A 21,179-nucleotide genomic window follows, 5' to 3' on the forward strand; every position below is an offset into this window, starting at 1 on the left:
CACTTGGGGAATTCTTTCTTTCTGGAAGCGCTGAAGAATCAAATGGCTGCCCTAGCTGTGGCAACACCGGTGTTAACACAAGGAAAACACGCCGTCCAGTTCTCACAAACAAACCACTCAGCTGAACTGAACACTACCAGATGCTTTCTCTTTATGACGTCACAGGTGCGCCTTTATCTCCTGAGAAAACCTGACATCCTGTAGAGAGGTTATGATGTTTAGACGAGGAATTCCACTGAGTAGTGTGAGTACACACACACACACACACACACACACACACACACTGGACTTTATGGTTCTCCACAGCTCTCCTTCATATTCACTGATCATCCGTGTGTTTGCCCACACCCACACTGTTTAATACACTGATCCATCACTGGGTGTCTCTGCTCCGCGCAGTGCTCCCGATCCTTTGCTGACTCACGCGGTGTGTCTAGCATTGGGGTTTTCCACAGTAACGAGAGAAGTCGCAGCACAATCGGCCCTTTCTTCCTGAAGTCCTCCGAGCCACACACACACACACACACACACTCACACTCACAAACACGCTGCAAATATTCTGACGCACAAAACATTCTTAAACGAACAATATATGCTATTCCACGGTAACGAGAGTCTGCTGATGCTCACTAGGCTGAGTGGCTGAGTTTGGGTGTGCGCACATGCTCCGGTAGGTGAATATGTGTGGGTGGATGTTTGTGTGCATATGCCTCAGGCTCAGTGCGCCTCTCATTAGTCCTCCACGCAACTCAGAACAAAAGGTGTCCTGACTTTATACACGCAATAGCAGGAGAGCAACGCCATTGTGTGTGTGTGTGTGTGTGTGTGTGTGTGTGTGTGTGTGTGTGTGTGTTTTCCAGAGGCTATAACAGCAGAATTACCACACATCCGGGAACAGATGATGTTAGCAATTACTGGTCTGCACCTAAAATAAGCCTACCGTGTAGAACTAAGTGACTTTAAAGGTATGTCCCAGTGAAGAGAACTCAAGTATTTTTCATAAACAGAGACTCGGGTGACATGTACCTGCACATCAGGATTACAAAAATGTATTGTCACTTTTTTTTTTTCCACAGGTGTAATACTGTACACAGAACACAATGGTTTTATGAACGACGTACTTCATGTTTAGAAAGCCATGCAGATCTGGTTAGTCTGTAACAAAAACAAAAAAAAAATGAAGCAAGACTCAAAAAAAAGATGCCTGGTTCAGCTTTGCTTATAAAAAAAAAAAGTAACAGAATGTTGTAAAAGTATGTCCAAAATAGAAATATTTGACACATCAAGGCACCAAGGGTAAACAGAGTTCCAGCTCCACCGTTTCCTTATGTCAGAGTCTCCATATTGACCTCAAGCAATGGTGTCATGACAGAGAAAACGCTTATGTACATGGTTATCAGATTCTTCTACATTGTACTGAATGTGCTCGAGAGGGTACACAAGAAGAGTGTGACATTTGTTCTCAGTCCTTTGACCCATATTTACTGGTGGCTTTTTATCTACATCCCATCATGCTGTGCGCCGCAGAAACACGCCAGTGGACCTCGTCATCGCTGCCCTTTCCCGGTTTTCATTGGTTTGCTCCCAGGAAGCAGGAGTGCTGAAAAAAAAGGAGAAGATTTTTAATATTGACTAGTTCATTTATATATATTCCACCGTGAGGCAGCTGATGGTCCATCTGTACTGAGTTATATTACAGTTACCACGGCTACTAAGTTAATTTGGGCACTACTGCAGCTCTCTTAAGGAAGCGTCACTGTGGATTCCTGGACCGTGAGCTCATAGTTCATACTTACACGCTCGGTTCATGAACATTTGAGATTTCACTGACCAGTTTCAGTAAATAACTCGTCGCTGTAAGGTGGCCCTGAGTGTCCTCTACGCTCGATAAGAAAAGATGCAGAGGGGCCATTAGCTCTGGTCTCCACAAACGTCAATTGCATACATAAGAGAGCGTGTGCCCAAGCGTGTGTGGGTTTAAAAATACTTGGCTGCCTGGTGAAGGAGGGGCAGGCAGATGTTATTTTGGAGGCTCACATTGCATCGTAATTATGTCTTCCAAGTGAGAGAGGTTTGTGACCTCAGAGGACTGAGGTGCCATGAAGGCAGATGACCATAGTAAGGAAACTACTGACATGACTGACTCAGCGGGACATCTAAACACTGAAGTGGCACTTGTGAATAACTTTCAGTGTGAGTTTAGCTTGAGTGCTTCTTCTCAGCCCCAAGAGTCTGGTTGTTTTCATTCCACCACTGAACCAACTTGTTCCAGTGATGTGGACGCTTTCAACCTCATGTAGGGAGATTAACTGTTGAATCAGCTGGATTTATTTAGATACTCATTAGACTGAAAGGGATGGGGCTCTTTGTGATGTCTGGAGGTACTGAGCTGCCAACTAACTACTACTACAGTTTCAGTGGCACAAGTGAAAGTGTACCTACGACCAACTACAGGAGGGCGTGGTGCCACACTGTCCCACACTCACCAACATAATAGCATTTCATGTCAGCTAGAGATAAGTTTACCGTGGCCGAGTCAGAGTTCCTCGTCCTCCCCGGTGCTGCCTAGGTGGGATGTGGACAGGTGCCGCTTCCTCCCGGTCTGCACTGCCTGCCGGTTCTTGTAGCGCACCAGTGCCAACGCGATCTCCGCGTTCCACGCCGTGCCCTCCTGAGGACACCGAAAGTCAATTTCCTTTCCCGTGGCCATGACCACTGTGAAGTACACGAGCCCCCGCTTGTATTCCACGCAGTCCACCGTGGCCATGCGCTCGAAGAGGAGCTCCTTGGCTTTGGAGCTCCACGCCGAGCCCGGAGCATCGTCGTCGCCGCCGCCTTTGCAGTTGATCAAGCGCAGCCCCTCCTCGGTCAGCACGCAGCGCTTCTTCTTCCACAGCTGGAGAAGCCCGCTGCTGCGCTTCTCCAGCAGCCCGTCTCTCATCACTTTGGTCGGGGCAGACATGGCCACGCTGAGCCAAAAGACTTCGGAGCCTCGGCTTGAGATATGTTGAGTCTTCAGCAGCGGCGCGCGTCAAGACAGAGCCATTAAATGCGCGTCTCGTGTGATAGTACTACTCCAGAAGTACTCCCAAGGGATAGCATATCATTCCATTCTTAGTGATGGCCCCGTACGATAACTGTACAACACACGCTCGCACCTCTCCACAGATATCATATCATGCTGCCATAAAGTAGTCTACAGTCAGTGCGCAATGACAACACGCCGTGGAGGCTGGTAGGCTGGTCTGCCTGGATATGTTTGAACATGCCCGGCTCCTCTATGGACCTTTGCCCGTTCAGTAGCTCCCGCCTCCTCCCCGTGACGACAGGAGGAGATCAGGGCTGTTGAAACTCCGTGTGTGTGTGTGTGTGAGAAAGAGTGTGTGTATGAGAGAGATATAATCCAGAATGCACGCAGACATTTGTCTTCTCAGAACTGGTGTTTAGGTGTCTGTATAATTACTGGTAGGTGGGTTTAGGTTGAGCCACTCCCACTTAGGTAGCAGTGCACCTGTTGTGGAAAAAAACGAATACCCTACAACACTAAAACACCTGAAGAGACTAAAAATAAAACGACCTCAAAATGACAATAAAACTTTCAATGTGAATGGGAGGAGGAATACCGCAATAAGTTTGTGAGAGAGGAACTAAGTGAGAGAAAGAAATGCTTAGACTAATGAGAGTTATGAGTCAGTTAATGCAAGTATTTCCAGTTCTGAAATAGTAATTTATGAGTTTAAAGCACTTGACAGTGTTTGGGCACACTGCAATCATAAGTAATCAAAGGTCATTTGAAGTCACAGTTTTGTAGAGCACTGGTTCACCCTGGCAGATGAGGGCAGCGAAGCTGTACTTCTCCCAGATCTTACATGACATCTCATATCCTTATCTCATTCAGTCACATTAGTGTGCGGTGCGTCACTGCACTGTTATGAGTGGAATGGATGCAATGCACATGTGTCATTTCTTGAAACTTAAATACAGAAGCTCGGCCGCTACGCTGCTTCACTTCCCTGCCCCTTCCCATAGAGGGAGGGAGGGCGACAGTTTCACTTACAGTTTGGGAGTAGTTGAGAAAAACAAACACTGAAGTCATTTCTTTCAATTAGCTTTATTATCACTATCATGCTGTTTGAAAAGCATCACAGAAACATCGAGGAATTACTGAGACTGTTGTTTATCTTGTGATAGTGGGACTACCTTTTCTTGAAGGCCTCATAATTAGCAGATACCATTCATTTAGTGCATATTCTATTTATCAATACAGATTTTAATACATAATATTGCAGTATTAAGTGTGGTGTACGTGTCAGCAATGACTGTAACTGTGTAACTAACCGCCTCCGGCCTCTGGGATTAGGATGTTGGTGACATTACAGTTTAAATGCAGCTTCCTATCAAGCATATGTCTGAAGCACTGACTGTATAGGGTGTTTATAGGCGTAGCGTGACCTCTGCAGGAAGAAGGCGGTAGTGCAGCCTCTACTGAGTGTGCGCCAACGCTCCAGCTCCCAGTCCATATCCAAATCCCTTGGGACCAAAGTTTTTGCCGTAACAACCTGTTTGAAACAAAGGTAATGCCATAAAAATCCACATCATTCAGATTCAAACACTAGCTGGTGTCTACATTTCTGTCTAAGCTTAGGTTAAATCGTATTTGAAAGCAATGATTAGTTTAAAATGTTTGAGTTGTCTGTTGGCTCTTTGCTCCATTTGAGATGTTTTGATAGCCTTAAATGTAAGTATTAAATGTCCTCCCCACAGAGTTTGTGCAAGTTGTGTTATGTAACCGATTCACCGAGCTACGTGCAGATGCTGCTGAAGTCACGAATAAAGCTAATGGCTTTATTCTCAACTAATTACAGTTTTGCGCATGGCTAAATTAAAATGTCTTGCACCACACAAGCTAGTTTTCTCGTAGAGACTGGGATAATTATTACTGAATATTTTGAATATTATTACTTTCTTGTGTAGCATATTGCACTGCACCAACATGCTAATACATAGCTAGCTAGCTAGAACCTTCAGCATTGTGACCCCCTGATAAACTTCCTGTATAATAATAATGTAAATGTTTTTGTGTCACACTTTGGAAAGCACACATTTTGACATAAACGAAACAAAGTAATTGAATTTTCAGAGAGTTCAAATACATCTTATGTGGAAGTTGTGCTAATTTGTGACGTTTCCTTGATTTATGTCCCCTAGCAAGAGATTAGGCTGCACATTACCAATCATATACCAAGAGAAATATAGAAATAGATATTTTCCATGTTCATGACTGTTACTGAAGTCGTCAGCATGACACTGTCATGACACTGCTCATTAAAACAGCTTTTTATTTTTCAAATGACTGCTTCTTATGTATATTTTTATTTATCTTGATTTTGGGAAATTGTGTAAAAGGCGCGACAAGTGGTTGCAGTACATTTCTTTAATTTGAAAATAATAAATATCCAAGAATACAATTTTCCTGGCATACTCTTCAGGAGATTTAGTGATTTGAGACATGTTTGTTTTCTCTGAAGCTTTAGTTGACTTTAAAATCTGTCTCTGTGTAAGTGTGCCCTCTGCTGTTTCATTATGGAAATTACACCTAGACGCAGTTCATTTTCTTAGCAAGAGGCTGGAAATAATTAAGACTGGCATCCAGTCATGTACCCCAGTCATCTAAGTGCTGAAGTCTTGCAGTTGTATTGAAAGAAGGTTTGTTAATACTTTATGAACTGTTTCTTATGTGACTTCTCTTTCAAACTAATGCAGCTTGGGACAAAATGGATGAACTCAAATCATCTTGCGTGGCACCACGAGTTTGGACCAACATTGAAAACGGGTCTGACGCAAGAGTAGTACTGTTGGTTGCTCTACAATTAATCTACTGTAGGAAAAACAGTATCTTACAATAATGTGACTTCAGCTATTAGTTTATTCAATAATTTAATATGTTAATTCTATGTTTAGATTTATTTATTTTGGAAAGGACAACTAAAAAAAAACTCTTATTGCTACTGAACAGACATAAATATAATATAATGATTTTTTATTTAGTTAAGCAGTTTAGGGGATGTATATGGAATCACAGTTTGAGACCTATGTCTTGTGTTTATTTTTATTATTGGGTATTAATCTTGGAAAACAGTCACTGTTAAATGATTGGGCTCAGATTTTCTATGTGAATGTGTAGCCGTATATCCATCCTTGTGAAAACGGGGACGTTTTACCTTTGCAGTAGATTTCTCCATCCTTGTCGGCTAGTGTGGTTGACTCGAGGCTCTTCCCACATGTGGCACAGGTGAAGCATCCTATCTTGTGCCACGCCTGTAAGTAAATCAGACCACTTTTAGAAGTGTTTTTGCATGCGTGCACGTGTGTGTGCTGTGAATGCCTGTTTTTTTTTTTTTTGCTTACACTCCCAGCTCCGATCACTTTCTCAGCAGCGTACACAGCCTTTCCACAGCGGGGGCACTTGTCTGAACCTCCAAACTTCTGAGCCAGCTTAGACGGGTTTGGGTTGGTGGTGGGACGATGAGGAGCAGCTCTGACGGGAAAGATGGCAAAAAAATGTGGACAAACTGCCTAAAAAAAAAAAAAAGACATCAAGAAAGGTGTTTGTGTGTCGCTTACTCTTCATGTGTGATACCCAGCCCCTCTCCTTTGTCCATGCTGAGCGTCCCTGCTCCCTGGCCGTAACCGTAGCCCTTTGGTCCGTACTTCTTGCCGTAGCATGCCTTGCAGTACACTTCATCCATATGAACAGCCACAGTTGTGCTGTCCAAATTCTTCCCGCACACCACTGCACAGATAGGCGCGTTCACACACACGCACACCCACACCCACACCCACACAAACACACACACAGTGCAAAATGCATGTTATTTGTTTTCATATCTGCGCACATGCTGTTAATCATCATCGTTCATGTGCTTGGGTTGATTCCTGACTGTTTCCTTTTATGGCCCAGTTCTGTTGAAGAAGCATGTTCTCATCTAAATTCCATCACAGGAATGTTCGATTACAACACAAATAACTCCACTCGGAACTCTATGAGCCCACATCGTTATCAGGAGGAGAGAGATGGGGGACTTACTTGGACACATTTGCGGTTATGTTAAATTATGTGAAGTTATTTGAGTTTGATAGATGCAGTAGAATTTTGTAGTTTGCAGAAAATGCATGTGTATGTTTTACAGAAACAGTAGAAGCTAATTTACAAAGTGAAATTAAGTCAGTGGCCTTTTTAGGAGTTCTGCTCTCTTCAGTGTCCTAGTCAGTAATTTAAAATAAATCAAATGGGTTCAAGCCATTTATATGAAACTGGGTAACAATGCGTGACACTGTATTCCCATCTGTCTTATCTCTGCTGCTCATGTGAACAGATTTAATCTGGACAAGTGCAGAGGAGAAGGAGACGATTAACCAAGATGGAGTTGATTCGTGCTTCCACGTTAAGTATAGCAGCCTGTACACGAACGCACATATTCCTTTTTCCTTCCTACTTTTTATTCATTGACAGCACATATTCCTTGCATGCTACGTGTTCTCCGTCCACGCTCTCGTCCTCAAACAGTCTATATTAAGTCATCGTTACATGCGACCGCAGTGACGAACGTCAGTATCACAGGAAACAGCAATTGCCTTACTCACTGCAGAGGAAGCAGGACCTGTGGAAGCTCCGCCCATCACACAGCACTTCTTCTGCAAAGTAAACTGTCTTGGAACAACGGCCACACTTGTTTCCTCCTCCCAGCGGCATCCTTCTGCAAATCATGCAATGTCAACAAAAACACGTGCACTAACATTTTATGTCGTTTTAATTGTTTATGAGTCTGCAGTGTAACGATTATTGCTCTTTGACAAAGAGAAATCTGTCCAAGCCAGAGGCGGCAGAGACATGGTAGGAAGTAGTGAACAACTTGGAAAGAGACTAAAACTACATCAGAGATTCATAGATATGTTTTTTCAATGGATACGTTTTAAATGTTGTTTTCTTGAACTGGTTTTAGTGTCTGTGATTGATGTGGGGAACCAAGCCGTAAATAGAAAAACAGATGCAGGACTGGACTAATAAATTCAAACGAGCACAAACGAAAGTGGTGAGAAACGCATTCAAACATCCACATTTGGTCATCTGTAATTTTAACTTTGTAGCCAGAACCAGAGACTGTAATTTCACTGCTGCCATTTCTATGTGGCCTGTAAAGAAAAAAAGAAAAAAAGAAACCACAAGCCAGCAGTAGTAACATTTAAGAAGAATTACTTTTTTGTTATAAAGCAGGAAACGAATGCTGCTTCCACTGGAAAACTGGACGGAGCCAGTGTGGAAATAATGTGAAGATGTGACTTGCTGATCAGTTTTCAAGTCGTTTCAAGGACTTGGAAGATTGCGGCGCCTTGCCTGCTTCTAACCAGTGTGTGTCCCAGTACGACCCTCCCTGTCCATTCTGGCGTATCCACTTCCACATTCCTGACTGTGCAAACCCTCCCTCCTCCCTGACTGTGACTCACACCAACTCCTGTCTGCCTGTCTCACTCTGCATCACTCCTCCAGACCGTTACTCTTGCTCTGAGTTTAATGTCTGTTTTTTTTTTTGTATCAGACATGAAATATGTCCGATATGACGCAGCTACTGCACCAAGTTTAGCTACTTCTCTGCAGTAGTTTGATCTGAAATCTAAACACAGACTGAAAGTGTTGGGTCATTTCCTATCGCCCTTGGATACGTTTCCTGTTTTTTTAAAACAACAATGTTAATGGATCCTGTGACTAACAGAGTCACTGTTAAACTCTAAATGCGACACCCTTAAATTAAATATGAGTTGTTGACTGCCTCTAACAGAATGATATTTAATGGGAATATGAGGCATTTTAATGATGTTAAATCATAGGTGTGGTTTTCACTGTACATTAATGTATCTGTATCTAATTAGTGTTTCTCTTATTTACTGTGCAGCACAATACAGTTCAATAGTTCTATAAACCACAGCCTCCAAAATCAGAAGACAGTTGAAGAAGAAGAAAACCATTATATCAAAATGCATTTGTTTTCATTACTGTACCCAATGAACTGACAAGTATCTGTTTTTTAACAATACAATTAAAGCTTTACATATAATTTAGTCAGGATTTGAAGTGTTATCGTTCGTTTTAGCTTCAGCTCTGTGTTCAGGTCCACGTGTGTCGACGAAGTGAAATGAAACACGCGTGGTTCGTGGAAACGAGGGGTATAAGATGTGAAACCTAGAGGAAAATGAAAGGCCTCACGACCACAAAGACACCCAGGGGTACTTTGTGGGACTCTGTCATGTAAACGATTCAGTATTTTACAAGATTGGAAGCAGGGCTGAAATCCAGTGAAAGCAGAAAATGGCAGGAATGTTTTTGAACCAGGCAGTGATAGAAAAAAAAAAACACAGTGTCGGAGCTTTCTAGCAGTTAGGAAAAATATGAGTTGAAGTCTCAAATAACTTTCCAACTCACTTTCTGATTCTTGTCATTTTACATCAGGTTTGGAAGCGGTACAGTCAGCGAAGGGCAGAAGAAGAAGTTAAAAGTGTGAAAGTGTCACGATGTGAAATAATGTCTCCAGCTCCCAACTCCAGGACCAAGTTTACAAATCACAAGGTGAGGAAAAACAAAAAAAAAAACCAAAACAAAACAGGACAGAACAAGAATATGCTTAGTATTGTTGTCAGTGTCTGTAGAGATAAGTGGCCTCATATGACCGCTCATCTGGCGGGACAGGAGGGGTGACAGCTGTCAGTCACACCATAAAGGGAGTCGCATAGAGAAGTAGGAGGAAGCTGTTCCCTCTCGACAAATGAAAGTGTTGTTGGCGACGTTACTATGATTTAAAATCGGGCCACTTAAATGATCTGCAGAACCGTGTTCTAAGATGCGTTCTGGCACATCTTGATACTGATGGCTCTGCAAGTTTAGACATGTGGGGACAGTTGTGTAAGAATGCCAAAATAAATCGCTGAAGCGGTGGTAAGCAGTGTAAAATCCTTCAAATCAGGAAGTGCGTTCACGGATTAAACACATGTGACACCGTATGATTTCGGGCTAATTTCAGTCAGAGCTGCTTTATTCCACAATATGACTTTATGCAGCTGCTCAGTGATACCTGTTTACTAGCTTCAGCGCAGCAGGAAATAAATACACATTTTGCTGCGCATCATGCATCAGCAGAAAAGTAAAATAAAGATAAGATAAGACTTAAAAGAAGAGGAAACCTCAACAATCTGTAACATATTAACATTATTTACCTGCAGTTATTTGGTGTTGTTGCTCAGTGATGATGGGCAATTGAAGTATGACTCTGTGTAGCGTTAACGCAGCTCCAGGATATGTTCAAGAATCCAGCAATCCGAGGTTAGTGGGAGTAAGTGGGCTTTTAGCCTGCAAGAGAAAAGTAGGTCCTCTCTGAAACCTGAAGTGTTAGTTTGGAGCGTCGTCCCAGTGACACAATACCCAAGAACTGTGTTGGTATGTGCCTCTCCACTGTGTTCCAGATATGCTGACAGGGAGGGGCTTCAGACACAGAGAGAGAGAGAGAGAGAGAGGTGGAAGGAGGAACTTAGATTTTGACATTTGCGCACTTGATATGTTTTATACCTGAATGAATATAGGTACAAAAAATGAAAATGAGCCACTATATGATTTTGTATTTGAAATTTTGCTCTTTGCCCTCAAGCCATACATTGCAAATGTGCATGCATGATGAAGGTGTGTGAACCATGAAAGCCACACCTGTTTGGTATCAGAGTATGAGGACAACAGTCAACACTACTGGGCTGTGTGAACCGTGTGAACACATTGTTTAAACAGTTTTAAGTTCTCAGAATTTTATCATATCCAAACACAGGATTACTTTTATGCCTCCGCGTTGGGAGCCTCAGCTGTGGTCAGAAGCTTGATGTTGCATTTGTTTGTTCATCCATCCTTCTAGCCAACAATATCTCTGTATATAAAGCAGAGATGCTAAACTCATTTTAGTTTGGGGGCCACATACAGGCCAACTCCATCTCAAGCTGGCTGAACCGGCAACATAACAGCATGATAACCTATGAATGATGACAACTCCAGAGTTTTTCCATTTGTGTTAGAACAAAGAAGTACAAGTAAATTAGGATAGTATTTAGATTTAATAAAACATAATAATAAAAAAAAAACAAAATGTCAAAGGTCAACTTCCCTGCAAAAACAAGACTTGGCTACATAGAATATATCATATTAACTTGGTGGTTGTTGGTTTAGATAGATCGTTAACCAGCAGATAACTTGACTATGGTGTCGTGAAGAGCTGCGTTTCTTAACCATTGGGCCGGGCCGCGAGCGCCACCTAATGGGCCGCAAAAAAAAAAAAAAAAAATCAGTTTTGCATCTGTGGGCCGCGAGAGTCGCAATGCAGCTTCCCACCACTTGGTGGCAGTCAGGCGTCAACGTTGTTTAACACGCTGCTATAGCATCAGCAGAAAAAGCCCTTCATACACATCTGACAGGCTAGCAACAGTAACTAAGGGGGATGGGGCTTTTGCGAAAGGTCTTCTATGTATGTATGATTGGACTGTTGTGAAAGGTCAGTATTGAAGTTTTTTAATAGAAAACATGGAAATGAGAGTGATTCCAGTCCCCCGAGAATTTACACGCAAGGACAACCCTTTATTAAGTTATGTTTTGTTAATGGACAAAACGAAAAACTGAAGTTTAGCCGGCGTGTTAAAACGAAACATCCTAATAAAAGCAGCCTCTTGTCCTCTAAATGCAACTAGAAGTGAAGTTGCACTTTAATTAGACAGGTCCCGGCACATTTTATGTTTCGGACTGGCATTGTGTTTGACCAGTCTGTCGTGTTTTAATCGTTTTGTGCCGGTGTTATCAGCAAGTTTATCTGCATGTTTCGAGTATCAACAGCAGAATTTACAGTTCATTGAACTCGTCTCTCTGAAGTAGACTACCCCAGACAGGTGAACAAAGAAAAATAAGAATTTCCTGACCTTTTCCACCACGGCCTCACAATCCTCACAATTTGAGTCGGATTCATTTCAGGAACTGTGTCATCTGTCACTCTGGTACCCCTTTCATATCCAAAATCCTGACCCGGGTCGACTCGCCTTTGGTGAACTTTCACATTGCCAGAAGTCCCGGGTTGGACCTCCTGCTGTGAGAGCTGCGTGCCTGATTTTCCTCCCTCATACGTCATCACGTACATTGAAGGTTAACAATGGGCAGCATGGGTGTATGTTTTTAAGGCTTTCAGTTTGTGAATGAAGAATGGACGGTCAAACCCCCGCTCTTTCAAAAGGCTGCTGTTATTAAAATAAATCACAGTGTCCTTCACAGTGCTCGATATCTGTCTGATATCTGCTACCGAATCTCTTCGGATGCGGCTCACAGATTTCCGATTGCCATGATCGTTGAAAAATTGTGGAATATCGCTGTAAACGCTGTATATAAACAGAGTCGCACATGCATTACCCGACTGGTGCAATTTCCCAAACACGACGTAGGCCTAATTCACTTATGTGCTTCCATTAACATGTGATGTTAATGTAACAACACATTTGATTTGTTTGATTGAAAAAAAATGGACAAAAGTCTCTGCCCTCCAGAGGTGTTTTTGAGCTGAGGCTTCTACAATGATACAGTCTGTCAGGCCGTCGAGTGACAGAATCGAGTGTAACAGGCAGATACATCAACATCAGAGTGAAAAACCCGGGTCAGCAGAAGTTTGTCAGCAACAAAAAATATTTAAAAATTTTTAAGAAAAAGTTTAAATTTACCGTCTCAAATTATAGGAGCAAAATACGACCATTTAGGAGCAGTTCATTTATTTAATTTGAAACTTTTATTACTTTGAATGTATTTGTTTTATTTCCATGCCAAAAATTCTCTTCAGTTTTTTGAGCGTGTATCAAACTCTAAATATTGAGCCCTGAGCCTTTAGTTCTTAATTTGTTAGAATTGCTAGCCTGTTCAGTGTTGTATGTGCAGGTTTACATACACAGTATAAATAAATGAGACAATAACAGTGTATTGCATAATTTATTTCACAAGCTTTTAACTGTTAAACCATAAGAGGACTTGATTTAGATATTGATTACAAATCAAACCAGACTCAGATCAATTAGAATGAAAGTGTTAATAGTACTTTGTACCGGGAAAATCGGGCCCAGCAGTCATAAAAGTTAAGAAACCCTGGTACAGAGGGTGTTTGACATTGTTCATGATGGACCAGATTTTGTTGAAGGTTTTATCTGCCACCAGTGTCAGGGACTCCAGCTCTGCCCCTACCACAGACACCACCTTCTGTATCAGTTTGTCCTTCCTCTTAGTGCTGCCTAACCAGCTCACCACAGCGTGGAAGAGGACACTGGCAACGATAGCCTGGTAAAACATGTCCATGTTCCTTTAAGTCCTCACTCCCGTCCTCCTGCAGCACTCCCCAGTCAGTGGACTGGAAGCAGTCCTTCAGCGCTTCCTCTGCCTCAGACGTCCATTTCCTGAAGGAGTGTTTGGTGGTGGGTGGCCAAGTTGGAGCAGGATCAGATTGGGATTTCTGCAGCAGTGGTAAAGGTGTAACCCTGTATGCATCCTTCATGTTTGCATACAGAAGATCAGTAGTCCCACTTGAACAACAATCAAAGAAGACAGTGCCGAGTCCAATTGCATTTGATTAAAATTAGCATGAAGCATGAAGGTATCAGGCTGCTGGGTCTGAAGTCTGGCGACAGTTGTGTGGATGATGTCACAGGCAACACTGGCATCCGCTCGATGCCAATTCCCCGGGTATGTAGTGTGATCGGAGACTCACGGCTAAAAGTTCTTTATCATGGCAGCTCTACCTAGCAGAGTGGCTGTAAATGCAGAGTGGCTGCAAATGAGCATGTTCTGTGCTGAGAGCATCAAGAATGACCCTCACTTACTTTTTACTTGTTATCAAATTTAGTTTGATACTGTTTACCTTTTGAGACACTCCGAACTATCACAGTTTCAATCTGTCCAGACAATTATTCAATAATGAATTTAAACTACATGAAATATGATTCAATCGCAAATGACCTTCAGGCACTGATTGTTGAACGTCAATCAACTGGGCTTAATGGATGAGAAGGAATTCAGTGGCTGGTCAATGGTCAAGACAGATGGCAGAGTGGGTGATGAGCATCAAGCTCTGCAATGATTTACCTCTGCTGCCATCATGTGGTAATTGTGAATACTGTGAATACCTCAAAAAAGTTAGAAGTCCCACGTAGAGTGATGCTGACCTGAACGTGTCTCAACAATACTGAAAAATTTAGTTTTCTCCTTTGGTCCTTAAAAAACAAAGTGTCCCAATGAGACATATTCAGAAGTTCTTTATTCAGCATCAGTCCAAACCTACAATTATTTGTTATAGGGGCCAGCAAAAACCTTCAAGCCATTCATTCACTTTTCATTCATTCAGTTTTCATGATTCAAGCCTCCTCTTGGCTGTATTTGAATTAGCACTTCATTAAAGCTTATGTCAAGTTCATAGCATGCCATGCTTCACTGGACTAAAAACTAAGAATTGCCGTTAGAAATGCAAAATCTTATATGAACAAAAATCTTCCGAAGACGGCAAGTGATCAAACTAATTTTTATTTTACATATATAACAGTCGCCCACATGAGTTTAGTCTGCAGACATTTAAAGTGAACATGACTCCAGTTTAGTCAGAGCCAAAACTGTAGTGGTGTAGTATGCACGCACACAAATCCCTCTGAAACGTTTTGAATGCTGTGTAATGTCTTGGCAGCCTCAGCTTCTCGAAGCAAGTTAGAGCTGTGGGAAGCGTGGCCTCCACTATTTCTACCTTCATCTCCGCGGCTGGCACCTCCCACCCCGTCCAGAACTTTATGAGGTTCTTCAGCTCAGCTTGAGACGCTGTGTTGGGAGAGCAGCAGATTAGGCGACGCATGTGCTAAACAGACTTTTTAACAGCGCGTTAACAGCACTGACACGTACCACTCTCGATGAAGGATTTCAAGTAGCCAGACACTCGACATACATCCCAGACGTCAGACTCCTCCTCTTCTACTGATCTGTAGCTCCTCTCGAGCATGACGGTTATAGATGAAGGCCACGTAATGCAATCCAAGATCATCTGCAATGACACGCAACTCCCAGTCTATTCTTTTACACTCGTCAGGCATAACATTATGACCTATGCCTTTTGCCTATTGTGTACGTTCCCTTTGTGCCCCCAAAAACAGTTGTGACTGGGTGTTTTTAGTGGGAGCCTTTGATCCCCTCAACCCCTGTGGGTCAGGCTTGTTCCAGCGCATCCCACAGATACTTGATCGGTTTGGGATCTAGTGAATTTGGAGGCCAGGTCAACACCTTGCGCTGTTTGTCATGAGTTTTGGAGTTGTTCTTGTGTCTGTATCATGCGACATTCTTCTGGTGTCATTGCAATGGGGTGGGGGCGCCTGGTCTGGTCTAGGTGGGTTGTGCGTGTCTAGGTAACATCCACATGAACGACAGGTCTAAAAGTTTCCCTGCTGAACATTGTGTTGTCAAAGTTGAAAAATGTTATATGAGTGGTTTTAATGTTGTGGCTGATCAGTTTATGTCGATACTTGGGCAAAGAGGAGGAATACGGATACCACACTATATGTATTTTAAGAATTAAAACATCAACAAAAAAACAGGAAGCATCAAGTGTGTTGTTATCAGTGATTCAATTTTGGTGCTTCGTTTTTTTTTTTTTTTTTCTCTGCACAAAATGCCCAGTGTTGTTGCATTAGATGTGTGTTCTCTTAGTTCACCTGGGGCGTGACTTGTGCTTCAGACTCCTTGGGAAACAGGATCGGGATCACGTCCTTCCTGTGAATGAGAAGCGGCCACAGTTCCGTGTCCTGTAAGCCTTTTCGGAATTGATTGATTTGACGCGTCGTCTGCCCAATGACCTGCAACACACGGCACACAAAATGACTCTGTTTTGTTGCGGTAAACTGACTTGTGATTTAACAATACCAAAATCAGATGGATGGCACATGGATGATATGGAGAGTAGTGGAGTAGTGTAAAAATCTGTCTTAAAAGAAATCTCATCAGTTAAAATTTAAGGATAAACTTCTGTAAACTTTAAAATATATCTAGTGCCCTGTTTGAAGGATCAGTTCTATTTGTTGACACAATTTAGATGTCTTCTGATTTTGCCTGTATTGCCTAGAAAACTGACTTTGCTGTGGCTTTCTGCTGCACAATTAGTTGTGATTATATATCCAAAAATAAATATTGGAATGATTAAGCTTTCATGAAGAGTATTTGAACTACCGTGTCTCCTTAAACATGATTTTTGATGGATTAATGTAGGGTCTGCGTTCAGCACCAGTGTACAGAAAGCAACACGAGCTGTGAAGCTGAAGTAGAAGTACTTTGACATTACGGCATGTAACAGGAGCTTTTCAGACAGCCATTTCCTGTTGGTGGCATTTGGTGCTGGCAGATTCCACGACAGGCAGAGCTGATGGATGGAGTCACACTCTTTTAATTCGCCTTCTCCATCAAGCTGAAATAAAACATAATGAGAAGCACATTTTATTCACGCGGCATGAATAGAATAAATTCAGCAGATTGCATTTTTATGGGTCCGTGGCATCCAGCGACTAGATGCAGCTTTTGGAGGTGAAAAATAAATTTTGTGCTTGACCTCAGTTAATCCCAGGGCTCACCATTTTCACAGCGTCGCGGATGTCGAGGTCGGGGCAGTCCCTTATGGTCACAGGCGTGGACTCCAATGAACCTCCAAATAAAATGTGGATTACAGCCGGACTGAGTCCTGGGAAACAGGGGCCATGATGTAAGAAGGAATGGCCGACCATTCGGCCCGCTACGCCGAACATGTTTTTGCTTAAGAGCTGTTCTGAAACTGACGGGATGAGGTGATCGGACTCGCCCTCGAAGATTTTGGTGATTGCTGCGCTTCCTGCAACAGTGATAGACTGTGTTTCAAAAGACAATTCAGAGGATAAGGTAAATAAGAATTAATGAGAATAACGAAAATATACTTAGAGCGATTATACCCAGTATATGTTGTATGGAATAATAATAAGTGAAGATTTTGATACTTTCGTATTTTAGTTCTAAGAAGTGTTTTTTGTCAATCAAAAAACTGAAAATAATTGTTTGTGTTTGCATGTTTTGCAGATTTTCAGATTTTTGTGGTTCCCAAGATTAATTTAAAAGATTGTGTAAACAGATAATGCACAGACATTAAACATTAGACATTGAATTGGTTATGACTTTAAATAGTAGAAAGAATTGTTACAGTTATGCAAAGTTTTTTATAAGTATAGATTGCGGTCTAACTTGACGAAAAGACATAATCGGATGACTTTCTCAAGATCAAAGAAAGTAGGCTAATTGCTGGTGTTTGTGTATGATATGAATTTTTTAGGCCAAGGACCCCCAGGCTGTTGGAGAGATTAAGTAGGGACCCCCTATGTACTATATGTGTATTCAATATTAACACACACACATATATATATATATATACATTATTATAATTTTGCATTCAATATTGAGCTATCCCTTATCCTTCTACTAAAATATGTTGGATTCATGTTAACGTGTATTTAATGAAATTTAAATTTGTGGGGGAAATTTAAAAAAATATATACAAAAAATGTCTAATCAACCAACGACTTTGCGAACCCCCCTGCAGTACCTCCACAGAACCTGTAGAAGTCGTGGACCCCCTGTTAATCAGTTATCAAGTTGGTGTCATTTATATATGCGTATGCGTGTGCGTGTGCGTATGTTGTTGTTGCGTCTAACCTAAGTTTATATGGAATCCACTTATAACCTTGAAAATCACCGTTGACATCATGTGCCGTTCGACCCCACTTCCTGCGGCATCGTCACCTGCGGAGAAGCAAACACATTCGCGCGGGATTAAAAACGTCTTCCAGCCAGTTCGTACTTTGTCATTTACTAACGGCTACCCAGAAGTTTGCAGCGAAGCGGCGACGCCCACCGAACGCCTTCTCTGCTGTAGAATGCGACCAAAGCTCGGTCTTGCTCCTCCTTGTCTTGTCTGACGTCCACACACAGAAACAGACTCCTTGAATCTTTGTGCCTGTGGAGAAGCTCTTGTGAAAATAGCTGGCTGGCTTGTTTCGGGTCAGACACGGTTCTCCATTGTGGGACGGCATCTGAAATGTACAGTGAAATATTTGAACCACGTCCGTAAAACTCGAAGTGACGCTAAAGCAAAATGATCTCATTAAACAGCTCGTACTCTACCTGTAGGACTTTCCTCTGTTTCTTCCGTTTCTGTAGGTATTGACCTGATCATAATTGACAGTCCTGACTCTAGGACAGTCTAAGAGAACAGGATTTTTTAGTAAAGTGTGTGTTTTGGCATTTCCAGAAACAGGCCTGATTATAGGGCTGCTGTGACAGAGGTATGCAGCGTTGAAGCTTCTCTTGTGACCCTCAGGGAAGAGAAGAAATACTTGAGATTTGCCAACTGATACTCAGATTTTTAATCTGTTCAGATGTGGACAATTGTGAAAAAATGTTGTAAAACGTGTTAAACATGTTTCCCATTGGCGTTCTACGCTGCACAATTTTCTCTGAAACTTTTAAAATATTCCACCACCAGTCACATGTTTGGACACGCCTTCTCATTGCTTGATTCTCATAAATATTCCCTCATTTCACATTTTCTTGAATACCGAAAACTACTGTTACACGTCTATTTGGATGAAGTTGGCTTATAACAGAGAATGAGATGTAATGTGGAAAATACAGCACCGCGTACAGTTTTCAAGCACAGATCAAGAAAAAAAAATATCCAGACCCAAATTGTGGTTTGAAATAGAGCCAACATCTGTTTCAAGAGCTTTTTTTTTTTTTTTTTTTTTAGCAGTAGTCCTCAGTCTAAAATATCGACTGCATAAGGAATGAGCTGAGACTGATTATAGGAGTGTGGTCTGCTCTAAACTTCCTGTGACTTGTTTTGATTGCCCAACTCGATCTTCAAAATGTTATAGAATAAAACTTAAAAAAAAATAAACATAAAACAAGTCCACTCAGGTCTAAAATTGAAATCTGCCATTAGACCAAGAGAGAAGGAGACCCGTCAGTGAGATAAAAACATGAAGGAGGTTACAGCTGTGCTTACCTATGAAGATGTGTGACTGTCTCCTCTCTGTTCCCGGTGTTTGCTCTCAGAGCTGTTACAGGGTCTGGGTGGGAGCCTCAACTCCCAATAGTCAAAGCTGGTTTAACTTGTCAGTACAGGTGGTGTAAAAGGAGAAACAGTCCAGCAGCTTAGCCTAAGGCTGCTACTTTTCTTTTAAAGGGCACATTTTAAAGGTGACAGCAGAGAGGCCCTGTGCGATACTAATGGGTCACACACATACTAGAAAACACAACTTACAGCTTGTTGCTTCTTCAAGATGTTTTTTTTTTTCCCCCCATTGCATCAACCGGCTGTCAGTCTACGTTTAATGAAGATGTAATTTATCCGGTAACCTGTCAGTCACTCTGATCCTTACATGGGTAATTGTTCTTATACAATACTTATACCTATTAATACCTATTAATTGTTCCTTTGTAAGTGACTCACACAGCATCTAAAAATACAGATGAATATTGATACACATTCATTATTCTTCTACTGCACTGCCACACACAGTCCCACACAAATATGCCCTGATTGTAGAGGAGCTGTCTTTATGACACTGCAAACAACACTGAAATACACACCTGCATTTTTTGTAATGAGCCCATATATTGATTAATAATGAATTCCTGTACGTCTCTATGCACCCCAAGTGCTTTGACTGATTTCTGTAAATCACATTTCAGAGGAGTGGTACCATGTATCACATCATTATCATTAGGAAACACCCACCGTGTGACTATAAGCATGACAACAGTGGTGATCATTATTCGCTTTAGCATCAGCAGATGTAGGTGTCTCCTCCAGCCACGAGTCTCCCTTTGATTGTTCACTGCAGCTCTTCCAGTTTAACGCCCCGCCAAACTGTAATAATGACTCATAATTATCGCTACAGTTTTGTTTTTTCCATGAACTACTGAGTTGTTAGTAGTCAAATCAAACAAAAAGACTGACTTAGTGTCAGGTGTTATTGTTTTTTATACATAGTAGGATCTTTGGTTCTTTATGGTTTGTTTCTACATTGCAGTTTTAATAAATCCAGAGGAAGCAAAGTCAAATGACCTTACAGTAAAAGGTAAAATGTTTCTATTAACTACGATAATATAAATTGCTATTATACTTAACACGTGCGCTGCCATTTTAATTAGAATCTGACATATAAACCCAGAATTAGACCGATAGACAAGAGAGTGATGTAAAAAGGGCATCTTAAGGGTTAAGGGATCTTTATTGTACTTGCTTATCTGTGTCATGGGATCTGTCAAGGAAATTACATTACAAAGTTTTCACAAGATTTTCACAAGACTTGTTGAAAAAAATGAAGAAGTTACAAGCTAAAAGGATGAAATATATTAAAATATCTCCCTATGAAAGAATAAACGAATCCCCACAGTAGTGGCATGTTTCAACAGGCATGAGTGGCTTTCATGAGGGTCTTCCCTGACCCCTAACCAGGCCATAGGTTGACCCTGATGGAGGCCCTGAGCCAAAAAATGGCAACTTGTTGTTATATTTGTTGTGTTGTGCAGCTCTTGATCACTTCGTATTTGTTTCCCTGCTCCATGCACCTTGGAGGTGAATGAGGCCACAGCAGAAATACAGTAGAATATAGGTGTTAATTTAGGTTTAGAGTGCAAAGTATTTATTTAGAGCTGCCCGCTTGTGATTGGATAACCCAAGACACATTTTTGATATAAGGTTTGAACAGGGCGTTTGATTTAAATTGATTCCTCACAATTCATACCCTGTAGTAAAAGATGAGGCGCTCTGGCCCCATCTAGTGGCGACAGTAGTGCAGTGACACCGTGGACACAAACTTGTACATTTCAGATGGAGCACTGTGACAAGTACATATGTATTTCACAGCAAACTAGAGCTTCGTCTACACTGCACTAGCCTGTAATGTTTGTTTGTTTGTTTCCTCAATCCATCCTTCTTCTGTTTCTGCGTTTCTTTTTTTTTCGCTTAATTTTACACATCTCAGTGAATCTCCGCATCTGGGGCCCCGTGATCCAGACA

General features: G+C 41.8%; 3 protein-coding genes across 7 annotated transcripts; all 3 read right to left on the bottom strand.

The window, feature by feature from the left end:
• Window positions 1–1,016: 1,016 nt before the first annotated feature.
• On the bottom strand, window positions 1,017–3,361 carry phlda3 (pleckstrin homology-like domain, family A, member 3). Its single transcript, XM_047591476.1, has 2 exons — window positions 2,527–3,361; window positions 1,017–1,600 (listed from the first exon to the last, which is right to left on the bottom strand). Exon 1 carries the CDS (start codon window positions 2,960–2,962, stop codon window positions 2,537–2,539), a length of 426 nt encoding a protein of 141 aa, XP_047447432.1. The 5' UTR covers window positions 2,963–3,361; the 3' UTR covers window positions 1,017–1,600; window positions 2,527–2,536.
• Window positions 3,362–4,092: 731 nt separating this feature from the next.
• On the bottom strand, window positions 4,093–10,503 carry csrp1a (cysteine and glycine-rich protein 1a). The gene is made up of 6 exons (XM_047591438.1): window positions 10,267–10,503; window positions 7,645–7,757; window positions 6,625–6,793; window positions 6,409–6,538; window positions 6,222–6,318; window positions 4,093–4,559 (listed from the first exon to the last, which is right to left on the bottom strand). Exons 2-6 carry the CDS (start codon window positions 7,751–7,753, stop codon window positions 4,483–4,485), a joined length of 582 nt encoding a protein of 193 aa, XP_047447394.1. The 5' UTR covers window positions 7,754–7,757; window positions 10,267–10,503; the 3' UTR covers window positions 4,093–4,482.
• Window positions 10,504–14,607: 4,104 nt separating this feature from the next.
• LOC125011790 lies at window positions 14,608–19,244 on the bottom strand. Of its 5 annotated transcripts, none has more exons than XM_047591130.1 (9): window positions 19,158–19,244; window positions 18,275–18,353; window positions 17,974–18,183; window positions 17,807–17,893; window positions 16,702–16,955; window positions 16,416–16,538; window positions 15,793–15,933; window positions 14,990–15,128; window positions 14,608–14,908 (listed from the first exon to the last, which is right to left on the bottom strand). In XM_047591130.1, exons 2-9 carry the CDS (start codon window positions 18,324–18,326, stop codon window positions 14,694–14,696), a joined length of 1,221 nt encoding a protein of 406 aa, XP_047447086.1. In that variant the 5' UTR covers window positions 18,327–18,353; window positions 19,158–19,244; the 3' UTR covers window positions 14,608–14,693. The 5 variants fall into 5 exon arrangements, with proteins under 5 accessions (XP_047447086.1, XP_047447112.1, XP_047447104.1 ...); XM_047591156.1 differs by having other exon boundaries at window positions 18,006–18,183; window positions 19,158–19,226; XM_047591148.1 differs by having other exon boundaries at window positions 18,275–18,465; window positions 19,158–19,212.
• Window positions 19,245–21,179: the final 1,935 nt, after the last annotated feature.

This window comes from Mugil cephalus, chromosome 1, assembly GCF_022458985.1.
Source record: "Mugil cephalus isolate CIBA_MC_2020 chromosome 1, CIBA_Mcephalus_1.1, whole genome shotgun sequence".
Taxonomy (NCBI): domain Eukaryota; kingdom Metazoa; phylum Chordata; class Actinopteri; order Mugiliformes; family Mugilidae; genus Mugil; species Mugil cephalus.

Excerpts from the sequence above, each read along its gene's own strand:
- LOC125011790 (XM_047591130.1), bottom strand. The coding sequence starts at position 18,326 with ATGATCAGGTCAATACCTACAGAAACGGAAGAAACAGAGGAAAGTCCT. Across the intron at positions 17,894-17,973 it reads GCTTCGCTGCAAACTTCTGG|GTGACGATGCCGCAGGAAGT; the intron begins GTAGCCGTTAGT and ends GCTTCTCCGCAG. Across the intron at positions 16,956-17,806 it reads TGGATTCCATATAAACTTAG|GAAGCGCAGCAATCACCAAA; the intron begins GTTAGACGCAAC and ends TCACTGTTGCAG.
- phlda3 (XM_047591476.1), bottom strand. The coding sequence starts at position 2,962 with ATGTCTGCCCCGACCAAAGTGATGAGAGACGGGCTGCTGGAGAAGCGC.
- csrp1a (XM_047591438.1), bottom strand. The coding sequence starts at position 7,753 with ATGCCGCTGGGAGGAGGAAACAAGTGTGGCCGTTGTTCCAAGACAGTT. Across the intron at positions 6,794-7,644 it reads CAGGTCCTGCTTCCTCTGCA|TGGTGTGCGGGAAGAATTTG; the intron begins GTGAGTAAGGCA and ends CTATCTGTGCAG. Across the intron at positions 4,560-6,221 it reads TGGAGAAATCTACTGCAAAG|GTTGTTACGGCAAAAACTTT; the intron begins GTAAAACGTCCC and ends TGTTTCAAACAG.